Raw genomic sequence first — 17,623 nt, 5'->3', positions numbered from 1 at the left:
CAGTTAACGGAGAAGATTGTGGGGCTGGAAGGGATTGTAGAAATAGGGAAGGGTGTGGCCATGGAGTTTTTTTGAACATAAAGTTGAGAATTTTAAATGTGAGGCATTCAAAAGGACTCCGGTTCGATTCCAGCCTTGGGTGACTGTCTATACAATTTAATTTGAACAGGTTTAATCTTACGAAGGAATAGATATGGTAGATAGAGAGAAACTATTAAATTTTGGGTAGGGATTCTGGACTGGGGGCATGGTCTGAAAATTGGAGTCAAAAATTTCCAGATGATTTTATTATGGACAAGTCCAGACCTCCTCAAAACATTTAAAGAAGGTAGCCCACACCCTAACATTTCCTTATTTTAAAAGGGAGATGTGAAGTGGCTATACCAGGAGTAATGTAGCTGGTCAAACCACTCAGCTTTAAGCAAAACAATTTATCTAAACACTATGATTGAAACACGAACAAAAGAAAACAAAATTTAGAAAAACTTATTTGAAAATGCAACTGACATAATATTGCAACTTAAAGGAGTTGTTCCAATCCTGCAACATCCCGAAATCATGCCCCTTGGCAATTGTTAAAAGCAAACTCAGGTTCTTACAGGCAGGAGAGATTGCAGAGATGAGTTCAGGCAAGAAACATTTGTTAAAGCATGGAACCTTTTTTTAAACAGTAACAGCTTCTCTGCTACTAGGAGTCTTCTGACTGCCTACTAAAACAAATCAAACGAGAAAAAGACCTGAACTGGGAGAATTTTGTGGGTGGCACGGTAGCACAGTGGTTAGCACTGCTGCCTGACAGCGCCAGAGACCTGGGTTCAATTCCCGCCTCAGGCGACTGACTGTGTGGAGTTGCACATTCTCCCCATGTCTGTGTGGGTTTCCTCCGGGTGCTCTGGTTTCCTCTCACAGTCCAAAGATGTCCGGGTCAGGTGAATTGGCCATGCTAAATTGTCCATAGTGTTAGGTTAGGGGTATGGGTGGGTTGCGCTTCGGCGGGTCGGTGTGGACTCGTTGGGTCGAAGGGCCTGTTTCCATACTGTAAGTAATCTAATCTAATTGGCCACTCTCCTTGCACTGTAGAACTGTTTTAAAGAAACCTAAAGGCCTTCTCTGATTGTTGATTTAAGCAGTTTCTGTTAGCCATTTCAGCACCACTCTTGGGAAAAAAAAACAGGGATAAAATAACCCTGTTAAAGAGCAAGATCATCACATATTAGAAAACATTTGGACACACTAAGTGGGCAGATGTTTGGAACTCTACTCTGCAAATGGACATCAAGATTAGACCAATTGTTCATTTTAAAACAGAGATTGATAGAGTTTTAACCAAAGACAGTTAGGGATATAGGGTAAAGACAGGTGTCTGGGGTTAAACAGCAGAGTCATTGAATGGTGGAACATACTTGAACAGCTAAACAGGCTGTTACTGTTCTTACATTCACCCATTAGCCATATCCCTGAATAACTCCAATAAGAACAACCCAAACTAACAGACTCCCAAATGCTGCAATCCAGAACATCAACCAGTGTTCAGAATGAGGAAAGAAAGGGAAACTGTACATGATCAATGTTCTCACCCATTCCTGTGGTCTGCAGTTGGAAAAACACCAGTGGACTTCCCCCCATTTCCGGACTGAGGTGAATTTGTGCTGCATTATCTCGACATCGATCATCAATGCTCTGATTCAACAGATTTGGCCCCAAGCAGTGAGGAGATGACATGATGGTCTCACTAGCTGCAGATGCCTCTTTCTGCACTTCAGACAGATGGGAAAATGTGTCCTGAAAATGATGTAGAGAATATTGATGTTATCAATTCCTGTCTTCTCCCAGTTTACATGGAGCCTCATCAATGCTTCTTGGCTACCCCTTTGCTAGCTCCATTCATTTCAAGCATTGCTACTTTTTGGAGGGTGATTTTCCACCTGGATGTCCAACCCACTGTAAACCTTCCCATTTACTCAGGCCAGGAACCATAGAACATAGAACATAGAACAGTACAGCACAAAACAGGCCCTTTGGCCCACCATGTTGTGCCGAACATTTGTCCTAGCTTAAGCACCTATCCGTGTACCTATCCAATTGCTGCTTAAAGGTCACCAATGATTCTGACTCTGCCACTCGCACAGGCAGCGCATTCCATGCCCCCACCACTCTCTGAGTAAAGAACCTACCCCTGACATCCCCCCCCATACCTTCCACCCTTCACCTTAAATTTATATTCCCTTGTAACACTCTGTTGTACCCGGGGGAAAACGTCTCTGACTGTCTACTCTATCTGTTCCCCTGATCATCTTATAAACCTCTATCAAGTCACCCCTCATCCTTCGCTGTTCCAATGAGAAAAGGCCTAGCACTCTCAACCTATCCTCGTACAACCTATTCTCCATTCCAGGCAACAGCCTGGTAAATCTCTTCTGCACTCTCTCCAAAGCTTCCACATCTTTCCTAAAGTGAGGCGACCAGAACTGCACACAGTACTCCAAATGTGGCCTTACCAAGGTCCTGTACAGCTGCAGCATCACCTCACGACTCTTGAATTCAATTCTTCTGCTAATGAACGCTAATACACCATGGGCCATCTTACAACCTCTATCCACCGAGTGGCAACTTTCAAAGAGCTATGAACATAGACCCCAAGATCCCTAATCTTACTGAACCAGTCCCAATATACACTGGCTTCATTCTTCCAGGGCCAACAAATTCTTAACTGGGACTATATCCTAGAGTATTCTTACACAAGGACCACAGTGAACCCACTGAGCTATAAACCGATATGACCCCCATTCCACCCACATGGCAGGTCTCTTCTGTCGTGTAAACAGTTACATTTGCTGAGGAAGCTCTTACCTCATTGGGGTCCCTGTTGTATTCACTGTTTTCAGAAGATAGTTTTATTCTTTTTTCTATGTAAAAATAATAAAATGTCAGCTTAGTTTCAATATTACTTTTGCTTGATCCACGTTTTACTCATTCAATATAATTTGAGAGTGTACTCCTTATAGTGTGGTTTATTACCAACGAGGTCAAAAGTCCCTCAATCTAAGACTGTCAATAAGTCTCGAGTGTTTTCTTTTAAACATTCACCTTATTTTTTCTAAAGCTAACCTCCTCCAGAGAAAGCACGTGTCTGGACGTACTCTTTTGACCCGTATGGCAACAAGCAGGATCTATCTGGTGCACTGATCTCAGATGTTATTAAAATGTGAGAACTGATTTAAATACTGACTCAGTTTTGTTTGCCTTGCACTCCTGGGTCACAGCTAATGCTGGTTGATTAGAGCAGCCATCCTCCAAGCAGGCAAAATCACCTCTTCTTCTGTTCATCTATCTGCGGCCCATTATCCCCAAAATCCACCTTCATCCTGTATTCAGTGAAATGAGCCTTTTCAACCCTGCCCTCACCATTTTCTCTTCCTCTGAAGGCCTTTAAAACCCAATACCCTCCAAGTACACTTCTTTCAATGTATAGCACTTGCTCACTCAACAATGACTCTTTGGGTCATTCAAGGCACAAGTCAGGAGTGCAAGGGAATACTCTCCATTTGCCTGGATGGAATGCTGCTCCAACAGCACTCAAGCAGCTTAACATCTGTACCCTATCCACCATCACATCAACATGTGGATGGACTGTAGCAACTCACCAAGGCTCTTCAGACACCACCTTCCAAGATCTCAACCTCTTTACACCCTGGACAAGGGTAGTAGATGCATGGGAGTAGTAACTCCTATGAAGTCCCCTCCAAGCCACTCATCACCCCAATTTGGAAATATATCAACCGTCCCTTTGGTATTGCTGAGTGCCCTCCCTAACAGTGTTGTGTGGGTGTAGTTACACCATAGGGACCTTGGTGGGTCAAGAAACTTCAATTTCACAGGGCAATTAGAAATGGGCAATGAACGTTGGCTTAGCCAACAATGCCCACAATCCATGAACAAATATAAAATACATTTCAAGGACAACATTTCATTGTTTTGTAGCACACTAGTTGACACAGGGACTCATGAAAGTATAGAAATAGGATCACAGAATCCCTTAAATAGGATCCCTTGACATCAAGTCACACTTGACCAAATGTGGCATCAAGGATCATAGAGTCATACAACCCAGAAAAAGACCCTCTGGTCCAACCAATCTATGCCAATCAAGTTTCCCAAAAAAAAAGTTCCATTTGCCTGTGCTTGGCCCATATCCCTCTCAATCTTTCCTTTTCATGTACCTTTTCAAATGTATTTTAAATGTTGTAACTGTAGCTGTCTCTACCATTTCCTCTGGCAGTTCATTCCACATACAAACAGTGTGTGAAAAAGTTGCTCCTCCAGTCCCTCAAATCTCTCTTCCTCTCACAAAAAAGTGTCCCCTCCAGTTTTGAACTGCCCTACCTTAGGGAAAAGTCCTTTGCTATTCACCTTATCTATAATCTCATGATTGTATAAATCCCTCAGCCTCCTATGTTCCAGTGAAAAAAAGTTCCAATCTATTCAGCCTCTCCTGAAAACTCAAATCCTCCGGTTCTGGTAATATCCTCATAAAACTTTTCTACACCCTCTCCAATTTAATAATATCCTCCCTATAGCAGGGCAACCAGAACGGCACGCAGTATTCCAGAAGAGGCCTCAACCACGCCCTGTCCCAACTCCTATACACAATAGTCTGAGCAATGAAGGGAAGCAAACTTACCACCCTGTCTACTTGTGGCAAAACTTACAAAAAATCTACATACCTGAACTGTTGGGTTTCTGTTCGACAACACTGCCCTGGGCCCTGCCATTAACTATATAAGTCCTGCCCTTGTTAGTCCTACCAAAATGCAACATCTTACATTTATCTAAATTAAACTCCATCTACCACTCCTTTGACCCACTGGTCCAATTGATCAAGATCCTTTTGTAATCTTAGATAACCTTCTTCGCTGTCCACCATAATACTAAATTGATGTAATCTACAAAAGTACTAACCGTGCTTCCTAAATTTTCATCCAAATAAGTTCATATAAATGACAAATAGTAGTGGGCCCAGCACCAATCCCCATGGAATCGTGCTGGTCATAGACCTCCAGTCCAAAAAAACAACCTGCCACCCCCGCACACTGTCTCCTATCATCAGCCAATTAAGTATCCAAATGGCAAGCTCTCCCAGAATCCTATCTGATCTAACTTTACTAACCAGTCTACTATGCAGAACCTTGTCAATGGTTTTATTAAAGTTCACGTAGACAAGATCTACCACTCTGCCCTTATCTGTCTTCTTGGTCACGTTCTTCAAAATAAAACCCAAGGAAGTGAGACAATTTCCCTCACACAAAACCACGGTGACTAGTGCTAATCGGTTCTTGCCTCTCCAAATGCATGTAAATCCCCTCCAACATCTCAGCCACCTAGTAAAACTGGAATCAATGAGCATCAGAATGAAAGCTCTCTACTGATTGGAGTCAAACCTGATGCATAGGAAAGTAATTGTGGCTGCTGGACATCAGTTATCGCAGTCAAAAATCTAATTACCTTTGCCAAACAAAAGATGGAATGGCCTCTTTCTCCACCACTCCCTGGAAAAGGTAGCTCCAAAGACCTGTAGCTCTCAGAGGAATAAAAATCTCTCCTCATTTGTTTTAAATGGGACAGCCCTTATTTTTAACTTGAACTCTTCCCCAGTCCCCAATCTTGTGATAAGATTTTTATGTAAAAAGTGAGGTCTGCAGATGCTGGAGATCAGAGCTGAAAATGTGTTGCTGGTTAAAGCGCAGCAGGTCAGGCAGCATCCAAGGAACAGGAAATTCGACGTTTCGGGCCAGAGCCCTTCATCAAGATTCCTGATGAAGGGCTCTGGCCCGAAACGTCGAATTTCCTGTTCCTTGGATGCTGCCTGACCTGCTGCGCTTTAACCAGCAACACATTTTCAGCTCAGATAAGATTTTTATGCTGACGGTTGGGATATGACAGACACAATCAGGGATTAGGCACCAGTGACAAGATCAAGCCTTAATGAAAATGGAAGAATGCGAATCATTTTGTCAACTCTAAATAAAATTGTGAGGTGGCACCAGGTCTCAGCCATTATATCAGTTTATTATATCAGTTATATCTGCCACTAGTTCCTCTACAGCATCAATATCATTACACATTTGCTCCTGTCACTTCAGTTCACTTCACTAAGATTATAAATCACGGTGCCAAGAATGTTTCCTCTGAACAAATTTCCTGCTCTTCATTATCTTTTATCAGATTGAACTCCTTTAGTTGAGAAAGCAGGTGCAGCTAAAATTAACATCCCTCAAAGAGTTAACATAACTCATTTACATTGCGAATATTGAATGGAAACTCTATGAGAACTTTACAGGAGCTGAATGTGAGGAGTTTACATAACAGTGCAAACAGCTTCCTTCCAAAGAGCTCACCTCAACTGACATCAATTTAGTACATGAGCACCTAAAAGAATGTTCGCCAAACTCTACAGGGGAAACCTAGCAGGAATCTAAACTCTTACTTATCACGGAGCACTCTCTCCATCTAATCTGACATTTTAAAGTCTATTTATTTGAGTCTAATACCAGACTGATACAGACGCCTGTTGGGAGACAGAGACCTCAGCTCAGACCCTCTCTTCAAAAGCGCCCAATCATAATGTCCCAGAATTCCCAGCATGTGACACTAAATCCTAACATATCCACTAGCTCTCAATAGGCTCCAAATCACGGTCTGTGTTTCACTGTTTACTGTTTGTTACTTGGAATTTTACATTAGTGCTGAATAGAACAATGATTTTTATCTATTGTGAAGATATATCTGAAAATAAAGTCTTTTTAAGCAATAAGGAAATCGTGTCATTTTTTAAATTATGTATTAGGATTTAAAGATGGCAAAAGCTGTTTGTTACTCAGTACTCAGGTTCTGGCTGTGAATTTTTGAAATTTTTTTTGCATGATCAGTTTACTCCAGTTGACCCCAGGTAGACAAAGAGAAGCATGATTCTTTCAAAACCTGCGATGTCCCAAAAACCTGCCCGACTACAAAATGCAGTCACTGCTATAATGTAGGTAAACATGACAGTGACTTAGTGCACCTGACAAGAAAGGACATGTCTATTCTACTCTAGGAAGAATCCACAAAAAAGCAAATGACTAGTCGTGAGGCAGGATTTTGAGGAGTTCTTGCCCTTCGCTGACAGCTGGCCACAGAATCTTCATGGGCTGTTAATCATAGATTCACTGTCACCAAGAGATTGACCGAAGGTGGTCCCTGCTCCAGCAGGGCAAGCAATAAACTCATCTAACATGCATTCTGAAGAATCCAGTACTGAGACACCGAGTATAAAGTATATTTAAAATTATTGGGCAGCATTATGGCTCAATGGTTAGCACTGCTGCCTCAGTTCTAGGGACCTGAGTTTGATTCAACATTTTGGCGACTATCTGTGTGGAAAGTTAAAACGCCATAATGTTTAGACTGATTCTAATGTTAAAAAAAATGGATTCATGCAGTTTTTGAGCAAAGTACAATGTAACTCTGCAAGTACAAATTCACCCACAAACATGTGTGAGTGCGAGTGCGAGTGCGAGACAGACTATATTATGGCACAGACAACAGAAAACAAAAGGGTTAACACCTTCAACATCTTACGCCGGACATCAATTGTTACAGTTAACCTGAGAATGTAACTTATAGAAAGAAAGGGTTTTGTGGTTTACATAGGAAAGAAGTGAAACTATCATGGTGTCCTGGCAGATGAGAGACTTAACAATCAATCAAGGTACTTTTCAATGTACAACTTCAGTTATATCACACTAAACTTTTGCTATGAATTCTATCTTAGAACTGTGTATTCCACAACCACCTGATGAAAGAGCAGCACTCAGAAAGCTAGTGCTTCCAATTAACCCTGTTGGATTATAACCTGGTGTTGTGATTTTTAAACTTTATATACCCCAGTCCAACACCAGCATCTCCAAGTCATATCTGTGTGGAGTTTGCACATCTGCCCCACATCTGAATGGGTTTCCTCAGGTGCTCCAGTTTCCTCCGACAGTCCAAAGATGCACAGTTTAGAAGGATTGGTACGCTAAATGCAAGATTATGACTATAGAGGTGTGGGTGGCATGCTCTTCAGAGGGTTGACATGGACTTGATGGGCTGAATGGCCTGCTTCCACATTTTAGGGATTCTACGACACTATATACAGGTGACAGAATATGAGAGGTACATAAGAATGGGATTACAGAAAGACATTAAAAGCAAAGTTTAAAAAATAATTTCAGATTATTCCTAGACCTAAACATCTTCAGCTGCTTTATCAATGACCTCCGTTCAATCAGAAGGGAGGATATTCACCAAGGAATGAACAATGTTCAGCATCATTCATGACTCCTCAGATAATGAAGCAGTCCATGTCCAAATGCAAAATGAGGAAATGAGGACTGCAGAGTCAAAATGTGTGGTGATGGAATTTGGTGTCAGGTGGCTGGAATTTGGCTTAGGCAACCCAGGATTTCCATGTCCTAAGCAGAGTGGGAGGGGGAGTTGAAGCGTTTGGCCACAGGGCGGTGGGGTTGTTTAGTGCTCGTGTCACAGACGTGTTCTGCTAGTGGACCATTTCAGAGAACATTGCTGGGACATGCGCACTAAACAACCCTGTGGCCAAACACTTCAATCCCACCCCCCTCCCACCCACTACACCAAGGACATGGTGGAGTCTCCACCACTACCAAATTCTAGCCACCCGACGCCTGAAGGAAGAACGCCTCATCTTCCACCTTGGGACCCTCCAACCACATGGGATCAACGTGGATTTCACCAGTTTCCTCACCTCCCCTCCCCCAACCTTATCCCAGATCCAATCGTCCAACTCGGCACTGCCCTCTTGAACTGTCCATTTTCCTTTCAACCTATCACCATCACGCCCACCTTCATTCACCTATCGCATTCCTAGATGCAAAACGATCTGCACAATATCTAAGCTTGGGCTGTAAGACACTATCAGACAGGAAGCAATTGTTCCACAGAAAGTGCATGTGAAGACTGTTTAAGGAGCAATTGTTGCAAGTGATGCACAAATTGGTTCCTCTGACACAGGTAAGAAAGGATAAGATTAACCTTGGATGACAAGAACAGATAAGCTTCTCATCAAAAGGAAGGCAGCAGCTTACATAAGGTGCAGGAATGCAAGGATCTAGCACAGCTTTAGAGGATTACAGGCTTGCTAGAAAGGAGCTCAAATGGACTGAGGAGAGCCAGGAGGGGGCATGAGAAAGGCTTCACAGGAAGGATTAGGGAGAATCTAAAGGCATTCTACTCATACGTGAGGAATAAGAGAATGATCAGGGAGAAGGTAAGGCCGATCAGGGATAGCGGGTGGAACTTGTGTGTGGAGTCTGAGCAGCTAGGGGAAGCCCTAAATGCATTTTTTTGCATCAGTTTTCACGAAGGAAAGGGACCTTGTTGTGAATGAGAACTTTGAGGAGCTGGGATACAGGCTTGAACAGATCAAGATCGATGAAGTTGATGTGCTGGAAATTTGGACAAACATTAAGATTGAAAAGTCCCCAGGGCCAGACCAGATTTATCCTAGGCTGCTCCGGGAAGCGAGAAAGGAGGTTGCTAAGCCACTGCCAAAGATCTTTGCTTCCTTACACTTCACAGGAATCGCACTGGAGGGAGGTGAATGTTGTTCCTCTTTTCAAGAAGGGGAATAGGGAAATCTCTGGCAACTACAGACCAGCCAGTCTTGCGTCTCTGTAAGCAAGGTTTTGGAAAGGATTCTGAGGGAAAGGACTTATGACTATTTGGAAAAGCATAGTGGGATTAAAGGCAGTCAGCATGGCTTTGTGAGGGGCAGGTCATGCCTCACTAGGAAGTTGAGGGATGGGTTAGTAAATTTGCAGATGACACAAAGGTTGGAGGTACCGTTGATAGTATAGAGGGCTATTGCAGGCTGCAGTGCGACATAGACAGGATGCAGAGCTGGACTGCGAAATGGCAAATGGAGTTCAACCTGGATAAATGCGAAGTGATGAATTTTGGAAGGTCAAACTTGAATGCTGAATATAGGATTAAAGACAGGATTCTTGGCAGTGTGGAGGTACAGAGGATCTTGATGTTCAACTCATAGATCCCTCAAAATTGCCACCCAAGTGGTCAGGGTTGTTAAGAAAGCATATGGTGTTTTGGTTTTCATTAACAGGAGGATCAAGTTCCACAGCTGCGAGGTTTTGCTACAGCTCTACAAGTACCTGGTGAGGCCACATTTGGAATATTGTGTCCAGTTCTGGTCGCCCTACTATAGGAAAGATACAGAGGCTTTGGAGAGGGTGCAAAGAAGATTTACCAGGATGCTGCCTGGACTGGAGGACTTGTCTTACGAAGAGATTTTGACTAAGCTTGGGAATTTCTCTCTGGAGAGGAGGAAGAGAGGTGACCTGATAGAGGTATACAAGATAATGAGAGGCATGGATACAGTAAATAGCCAGAGACTTTTCCCCAGGGCAGGATTGACTGGCATGGGGGTCAATATTATACACTTAATGGTAAGGTCCTGGGGTGTATTGCTGAACAAAGAGACCTTGGAATGCAGGTTCATAGCTCCTTGAAAGTAGAGTCGCAGGTAGATAGGATAGTGAAGGCGGCATTTGGTCTGCTTTCCTTCATTGGTCAGAGTATTGAGTACAGGAGTTGGGAGGTCATGTTGTGGCTGTACAGGACATTGGTTAGGCCACTGTTGGAATATTGTGTGTAATTCTGGTTTCCTTTCTGTCGGAAAGACGTGAAACTTGAAAGGGTTCAGAAAAAATTTACAAGGATGTTGCCAGAGATGGAGGATCTCAGCTACAGGGAGAGGCTGAACAGGCTGGGGCTGTTTTCCCTGGAGCGTTGGAAGCTGAGGGGTGACCTTATAGAGGTTTTCAAAATTATGAGAGGCATGGACAGGATAAATAGACAAAGTCTTTTCCTTGGGGTTGGGGAGTCCAGAATTAAAGTGCATAGGTTTAGGGTGAGAGGGGAAGAATATAAAAGACCCAAGGGGCAACCTTTTCACGCAGAGGGTGGTACGTGTATGGAATGAGCTGCCAGAGGAAATGGTGGAGGCTCGTACAATTGCAACATTTAAGAGGCATTTGGATGGGTATATGAATAGGAAGGGTTTGGAGGGATATGGGCCGGTTGCTGACAGGTGGGACTAGATTGGGTTGGGATATCTGGTCGGCACAGACAGGTTGGACTGAAGGTTCTGTTTCCATGCTGTACATCTCTATGACTCTATAACTCTGTAGCCTTAGACAACACCTTCTAAAGTCTCAACCATTTCCATCTTTAAGGACCAGGGCAGCAGATACATGGGAACAGCAAGTTCCCCTCCAAGCCAATCACCATCCTGTCTGAGAAATATAACCACCATTCCTTCACTATCGCTGAATCAAAATCCTGGAATTCCCCAAGGACACTGTGGATCAATCTATAGCACATGGACCTGCGGCAGTTCAAGGTGACAGCTCATCACCTTCTCAAGGACAGTCAGAGACAGGCACTAAATGCTGACCAGCAAGGGACACCCACATACCCACAAGTAAATCAATAAGGTCTAACAGCATGCAGACCCTTCAGGACCAGTGTTTGACTGCACCATATACCACGTTTAATGCAAGATTATGGCATGGTTGCCCCGTGGTTAGCACTGCTGCCTCATAGCACCAGGGACATGGGTTCAATTCCAGCCTCTGGCAACTGTCTGTGTGGAGTTTGCACATTCTCCCCACCCTCCTCTCGGTGTCCCAGTTTCTTCTCACAGTCCAAAGATGTGCAGCTTAGGTGAATCGGCCATGCTAAATTGCCAATGTGTTCAAGGATGTGTAGATTAGGTGCATTAGTCAGGGGTAAAGGAGAGCAATCGGGTAAGGGAATAGATCTGGGTGGGTTACTCTTCCAACAGTTGGTGTGGACTTGTTGGGCCAAATGGTCTGTTTCCACACTGTAGGGAATCTTTGATTACATATTAAAAGTTTGAAAGACTTTTGAACAATCGCAGAAAAATATAATTTGTTACTATATATCTCCTTCTCAAAGTTCCAAACATAATTTATTGTCTTGGATTGTGGGTGTTATTTTGCAGATTAGGTCAGTATCAGGATTTGTTGCCCTTCCCTAACTGCCCTCAAACTGAGTTTATGGTGGGTTTAGAGTCATATATCAGCCAGTGTGTAAGGTTGGCAGATTACTTCCCTAAAGGATATTAGTGAATCTGATGGGTTTTCAGAACAGTGGACAATTGAGTAATGGTCACCATGACTCAGACTAGTTTGATTCTACATTTTTATTAATCAAACTTCATGGTGGAGGGTTTCAAACAGGCCGGTCTGGATTTTGAGTTCAGTACAGAGTTCTTCTATAACTTGATGGTTGTGTTCTTGTGCAACCCTGCATTACTGAAAAATCATGCTTTAGAAACAGCGCCTTAAAGCATTGGCATTACAATTTTATTACAGCCAACACACATTTTAAAGTCTGCACTTTAGAAACAGTGTGCCCTATTCATCAAACACATCACAGCAAAATCGCGCTGACAAAACACGCATTATAACAGAACGACCTGTGTCATTACCATTACACCCCACATTCCGAAACAGCCAATCCACTATTACAGGTGAAACAATGGTCGACTACCTTTAATCTGGTGGACTGAATTTGCTACTCGCACTGAACTGCTCTACTTGAGAAGACTAGATTATTTTGTGAAATAGTCTGCAGCATCACCCCCAGTTTCATTATTTTAGTTTTCCACTCCACTCGAACTTCTGTGTCCTCGGTCTGTTACAGTGCTCCAAATAAGCTCAATGAGAACAGCACCTCATCCTTCAATTTGGCACTTAAGGCCGTCCAGACTCAACATTCAGTTCAACAACTTTAAAGCAGCTTCTGCTTTGTTTCATAGAATCATAGAATCCCTACAGTGTGAAAGCAGGGCATTCAGCCCATCGAGTCCACACCAACTCTCTGAAAAGCATCCACCCACCCACCACCCTATCCCTGTAACCCTGCATTTGCCATGGCTAATCCACCTAACCGACACATCCTGAACATGATGGGTAATTTAGCATGGCCAATCCACCTAACAGGCACATCTTATGACCGTGAGATGAAACCCAGGCAGATGCAAATAGAACGTGCAAAGTCCCCGCTGACCATCACCAGAGGCTGGAATCAAATCCAGGTTCCTGGAGCTGAAAGGCAGCAGTGTTAACCATTGAGCCAACGTGCCACCACTATTTTTGATGGCAACAGTCTTGGTGGTGCAACAATTTCCATTTCCATCTCTTCTGTTTCTAGTACTTGTCTCAATACTTGTTTTTGGAGAAAGTGAGGACTGCAGATGCTGGAGATCAGAGCTGAAAAATGTGTTGCTGGAAAAGCACAGCAGGTCAGGCAGCATCCAAAGAGCAGGAAGTCGACATTTCAGGCATAAGCCTTTCTGAAGGGGGGCTCATGCCCGAAACGGCGATTCTCCTGCTCTTTGGATGCTGCCTAACCTGCTGTGCTTTTCCAGCAACACATTGTTCAGCTCATTACTTGTTTTTGTCATTTTATTTCACAAATTCCCATCTGGTGGTTCCTACCTCCCATCATACTTAAAACTGTTAAAATATCTAACCTTTGCCACTTCTGACTAAGGGCAACTGATGTGAAACATTAACTGTTTGTCTCTCCACAGATTGGAAAGGTATTAGTCATTTTGTCCATTGAATGAAACTGCACTAGCATAAGGGCCCATGAATGGGCAAGGATATTACATCAACTAGAGGCAAGCTAGCAGGTGCAAATGTTGAACCTCACTGCATCCACAAGTGACTGAATTTGTTTTATTCAATCCAGCTACATGGTACACTACATAGCATACACAGTATAGAAACAAGCCAGCCTAACCACTCCTTTCTGATTCTGACTCCTCCCATTTTTCCTCATCTGTCATCATAACCTCTTATTCCCTTCATACATTGATCTAGCTTCCCCTTAAATATCTTCATACCATTCACTTCAAACATTTCCCATGGTACAAAATTCTACATTCTCATAACTCAACTTGGTAAAGATTCTTTCAAAGTCCCAAAAGGATTGGATTTCTTGGTGACTAGAGTGCCACTAGTTATTCTACTCCTCACAAAGTAAAGCATTTTCTTTACATCTCTCCTCTCCAAACAGTTCATTGCAAAGATCTCAATGAGACCACCCCTCACACTTCACTATTCCAAAATAAATACAAACGCATCCTTCTAATGCTTTATTGATATGTATGCACCCACATTTCTGCTCATCAGCCACCTCCCAACTTGAGTTACGTAGGCAGAGTACTACACTGTATCTAACCCCATTCTGCACTTGTGCTGAGAGGGTTTGATGGTGACAGTATGGAAGGAGCTTTTCTCTGCATCTAATCTCATTTTACAATTGGCCCGAGTGTGGCAGATGGGGACATTGCAGAGAAAGCTTTTCTTTGTATCTAACCCATGCAGTACCATGAGTGTTTGATGGGGGCAGTATCGATCAAGGGACCTTTACTTTTAGTTTCAGAGAGTTGAGGTAGTTTTACTCTTAATCTAGTCCCATGCTGCATCAGTCTTGGATACTTAACTCTTGTGGTTGTGGGACTTCCTTTGTAACTCTGTATTGAACACTAGAAGATATACATAGTATAGACAGCTCACAGCGAGTGGGATGTGCTTTACGATCCTTGCCTCACAATGAAACATAGACATCTTGCATCCTAACCTGCTGGCAGTTGCCAGGGATCCTTATCAATTTCAGGGGAAGTGTTCAGCATGGTCCATTCCACGTTGCTCTGGACCAGAAGCTCAGGTTGGCTGTCAGAGGCAAACTTCACACTATAATTATGTTCCGAGTGCAGGCACTGTTTTTTGGCACTTGTCGCTTTTCCATCCTCTGATGACCACAATTGTTTGCCCTGCTGTTTGTCTGGAACTTTCTGTGGGAAAAGAAAATGAGCTCAGTGTCAGGCAAAACCTGTGATCTCATTAACCAGTGCTTTCAGCTCATTGCTCATTTAGAGGGCTTCATTCCCCTTTCAGCTGTGCAGTAAGTTCCAGTGGAGGGACCAGGCTCTATTCAGCTGCCTTAATCAGTCCTGGTCCATTAAACAGAAACTACGCTCCAACTTGGCTCAATGGTGATACTCTCAAGATCATGACTTCAAGGCCCACTCTGGAGAACAAAGCACATAATCAAAACTGACTATCCAGTGCAGGATTGCAGGAGACTTGCACAGCAGACACTAAACTGAGATTCCACTTGCCCTCTCAAAACACCCCACGATACTATTTCAAAGGAAAGCAGGAAGGTTAGCTCTGGTTTTCTCGAGGCTAAGATTTGTATGTCAGGAAAGTCCCAAAAACAGAGTTTCTGATTACCTTGGCTATTTGTCGAAGTTTTCCATTCGAAACTTGACTGCAACAATAACTATACTTCACACAAGACACTGGTGTTAATGGCTTTGACACATCCAGAGATCATGATAGACACAATGGGTTCCTGCTGTGGAAGTCAGGAAAAGATCCCCCCCCATTAGATTGGCAATAAGATCTTTCATGGCCAGCAACATTCCCTTGAAATGAGTGAGAACTATTTTGATGAACAACACCTACTCCTACAGCCCAGCCTCCATTCAAGTGGAGCTCACCATTGGCAGTGCTTTCAGAGCTGACAATTTGTGAACCATTTACTCACCAGAAGAAAGCAGCATTGTAACCTCAAAAGAGGATCAGTATTATTCAGGACACACAAAACGGGGCTCATCTATACTCACCCTCTGGTTGACCTTGCTGATTAGTTTAATTGTGAACCATGAACCGGGCTGAAGTGGTCTCCGAGCAACAACTATTGCTCTTCCCAGCAAGGTCATGACTGTGACTCACTGGGTGCAGAAAGACCACAGATCTGTGACACTTGGTTGTGAGACACTAATTGCACTGCCCTCTTGCTGTCAGACACTGTCTGGATGGTGTGAGCGAGGGTGCAGCCACTTTAAGGAGGCACCTTGTCGGACTATCCAGGGGCACGTGATCCCAGTCTCCATGGCTGGAATTCTAATGAGCTGTACATGCACAGTCCACTGTCACTGAGTCACTGCAACCCGTGGTCACTGCACATTCCAGAGGAATACTGACTATCCTTTCCAAACTGACAGCAACGGCCCATGTTTTGCAGAGCTTTGGTGCTTTATTTCCTTTGTTTAGAGGATGTGGGTATCACTGACATGACTATCATTCGGTCCCCTTCCCTAACTGCCCTTGGACGGAGTGTCTTGCTCAGCCATTTCAGATTCAACCACATTGCTGTGGGTTTGGAGTCACATGTAGGCCAGACCAGGTAATGGAAAGTGGATTTCTTTTTTCCCCCTCCCCCCAGGGACATTTGTGAACCAGACAGGTCTTTATATCAATACATTATAGCTTGTGACTAGCTTTTTATTCCCAATTCATTAATTGTAATGAAATTTCACCAGCTGCCATGATAGGAATCGAACTAGTATCTCCACAAGAGTAGCCTGGTCTCTGGACTGATACCACCATTGCAGTCCCACCTCGTCCAGTGTTCCCTAGAGAATGCCACTGGCTGTTCAGTCTTTTTCCTCAACATGAAGCTTTCCCTGCAGATAGTGGACACTGGCTTTGTGATATTCTGAGTGGTACAACTCCCTCCCACAGTCAGACTCTGCTGCTTATTCTCAGATTCCAGGGAGGCACACTTGAAGGATAAAGTTAATACCTGGCGCTTCTCCTTGAATTTGCTTGGGAAAGAACGTCCACTTGGACACACGTCATTTACTGATGCACTGCAGCCAGGACCTGGAATCAAAGTCCGCTCAGATCTCTTTTCTTCCTCTCCTGCCCCCTCCAGTTGTCCTACTGTACTTGTGAATGGCAGTCTGAGAAAGTCCATTGAGTCACTCTGTCCTGGGTGTGCACCTTGCGAACAGTCTACAGGAAGAGATAAGAACAGCTCATTACAAGTGCAGCCTTGAGTAATGCCTTTAGTAGAGATTGAAGACATGTGTACTGATGGTGACCTTGTAACCACTGTCAGTTGTCCTATGGAAGTCTGTCATTCTGACCTGGTCTGGCCTACGTGACTCCAGACCCACGACAATGTAGATGATGCTCAACTGACCTCTGAAGTTGCCTGGCAGGTCAATTCAGTTGTATCAAATCACTAGAAGATGGACAACTTGGCACTGTAAACAACAACAGCAAACATAGCTCTGTAAACCCTGCAATGTCCTTCTTAGCTAGAAGCTTGTGCCAAAACTGGGAGAGCTGTCTCACAACTGAGTCAAGCTAAACAGTCACACTCATGGAATCATACCTTACAATGTTTCAGACACTGCTACCACCATCCCTGGAGATATCCTGTTCCACTGTCAGGACAGACCAGGCAGAGGTGACAGCAAAGTGGTATACAGACAAGAGTCCTCAACATTGACTCCAGATTCCATGAAGTCTTGTGGTATATCAGACATGGGCAAGGAAACCTCCTGCTGATTGCCACATACCATCCTCCCTTGGTTGAAGAATCAGTGTTACTCCATGTTGAACAACTTGGAGGAAACATGGCAGGTGGCAAGGCTCCA

General features: G+C 43.7%; 1 protein-coding gene across 1 annotated transcript in view; it reads right to left on the bottom strand.

The window, feature by feature from the left end:
* Positions 1-17,623, bottom strand: part of LOC132827258 (protein PML-like) — an 89,428-nt gene that overhangs the window by 55,155 nt on the left and 16,650 nt on the right. Inside the window, exons 6-9 of the mRNA XM_060843881.1 lie at positions 16,762-16,973; positions 14,749-14,962; positions 2,851-2,906; positions 1,578-1,782 (exon numbers count right to left, since the gene is read on the bottom strand). Of these exons, the coding sequence (XP_060699864.1) occupies positions 1,578-1,782; positions 2,851-2,906; positions 14,749-14,962; positions 16,762-16,973 (687 nt within the window). The remainder of the gene's footprint in view (positions 1-1,577; positions 1,783-2,850; positions 2,907-14,748; positions 14,963-16,761; positions 16,974-17,623) is intronic.

The sequence above is a fragment of the Hemiscyllium ocellatum genome, chromosome 24 (assembly GCF_020745735.1).
Source record: "Hemiscyllium ocellatum isolate sHemOce1 chromosome 24, sHemOce1.pat.X.cur, whole genome shotgun sequence".
In the NCBI taxonomy this organism is placed as follows: domain Eukaryota; kingdom Metazoa; phylum Chordata; class Chondrichthyes; order Orectolobiformes; family Hemiscylliidae; genus Hemiscyllium; species Hemiscyllium ocellatum.
Note: the sequence above shows the minus strand (reverse complement) of the source record. Positions and strands in the feature narration are given on the sequence as shown.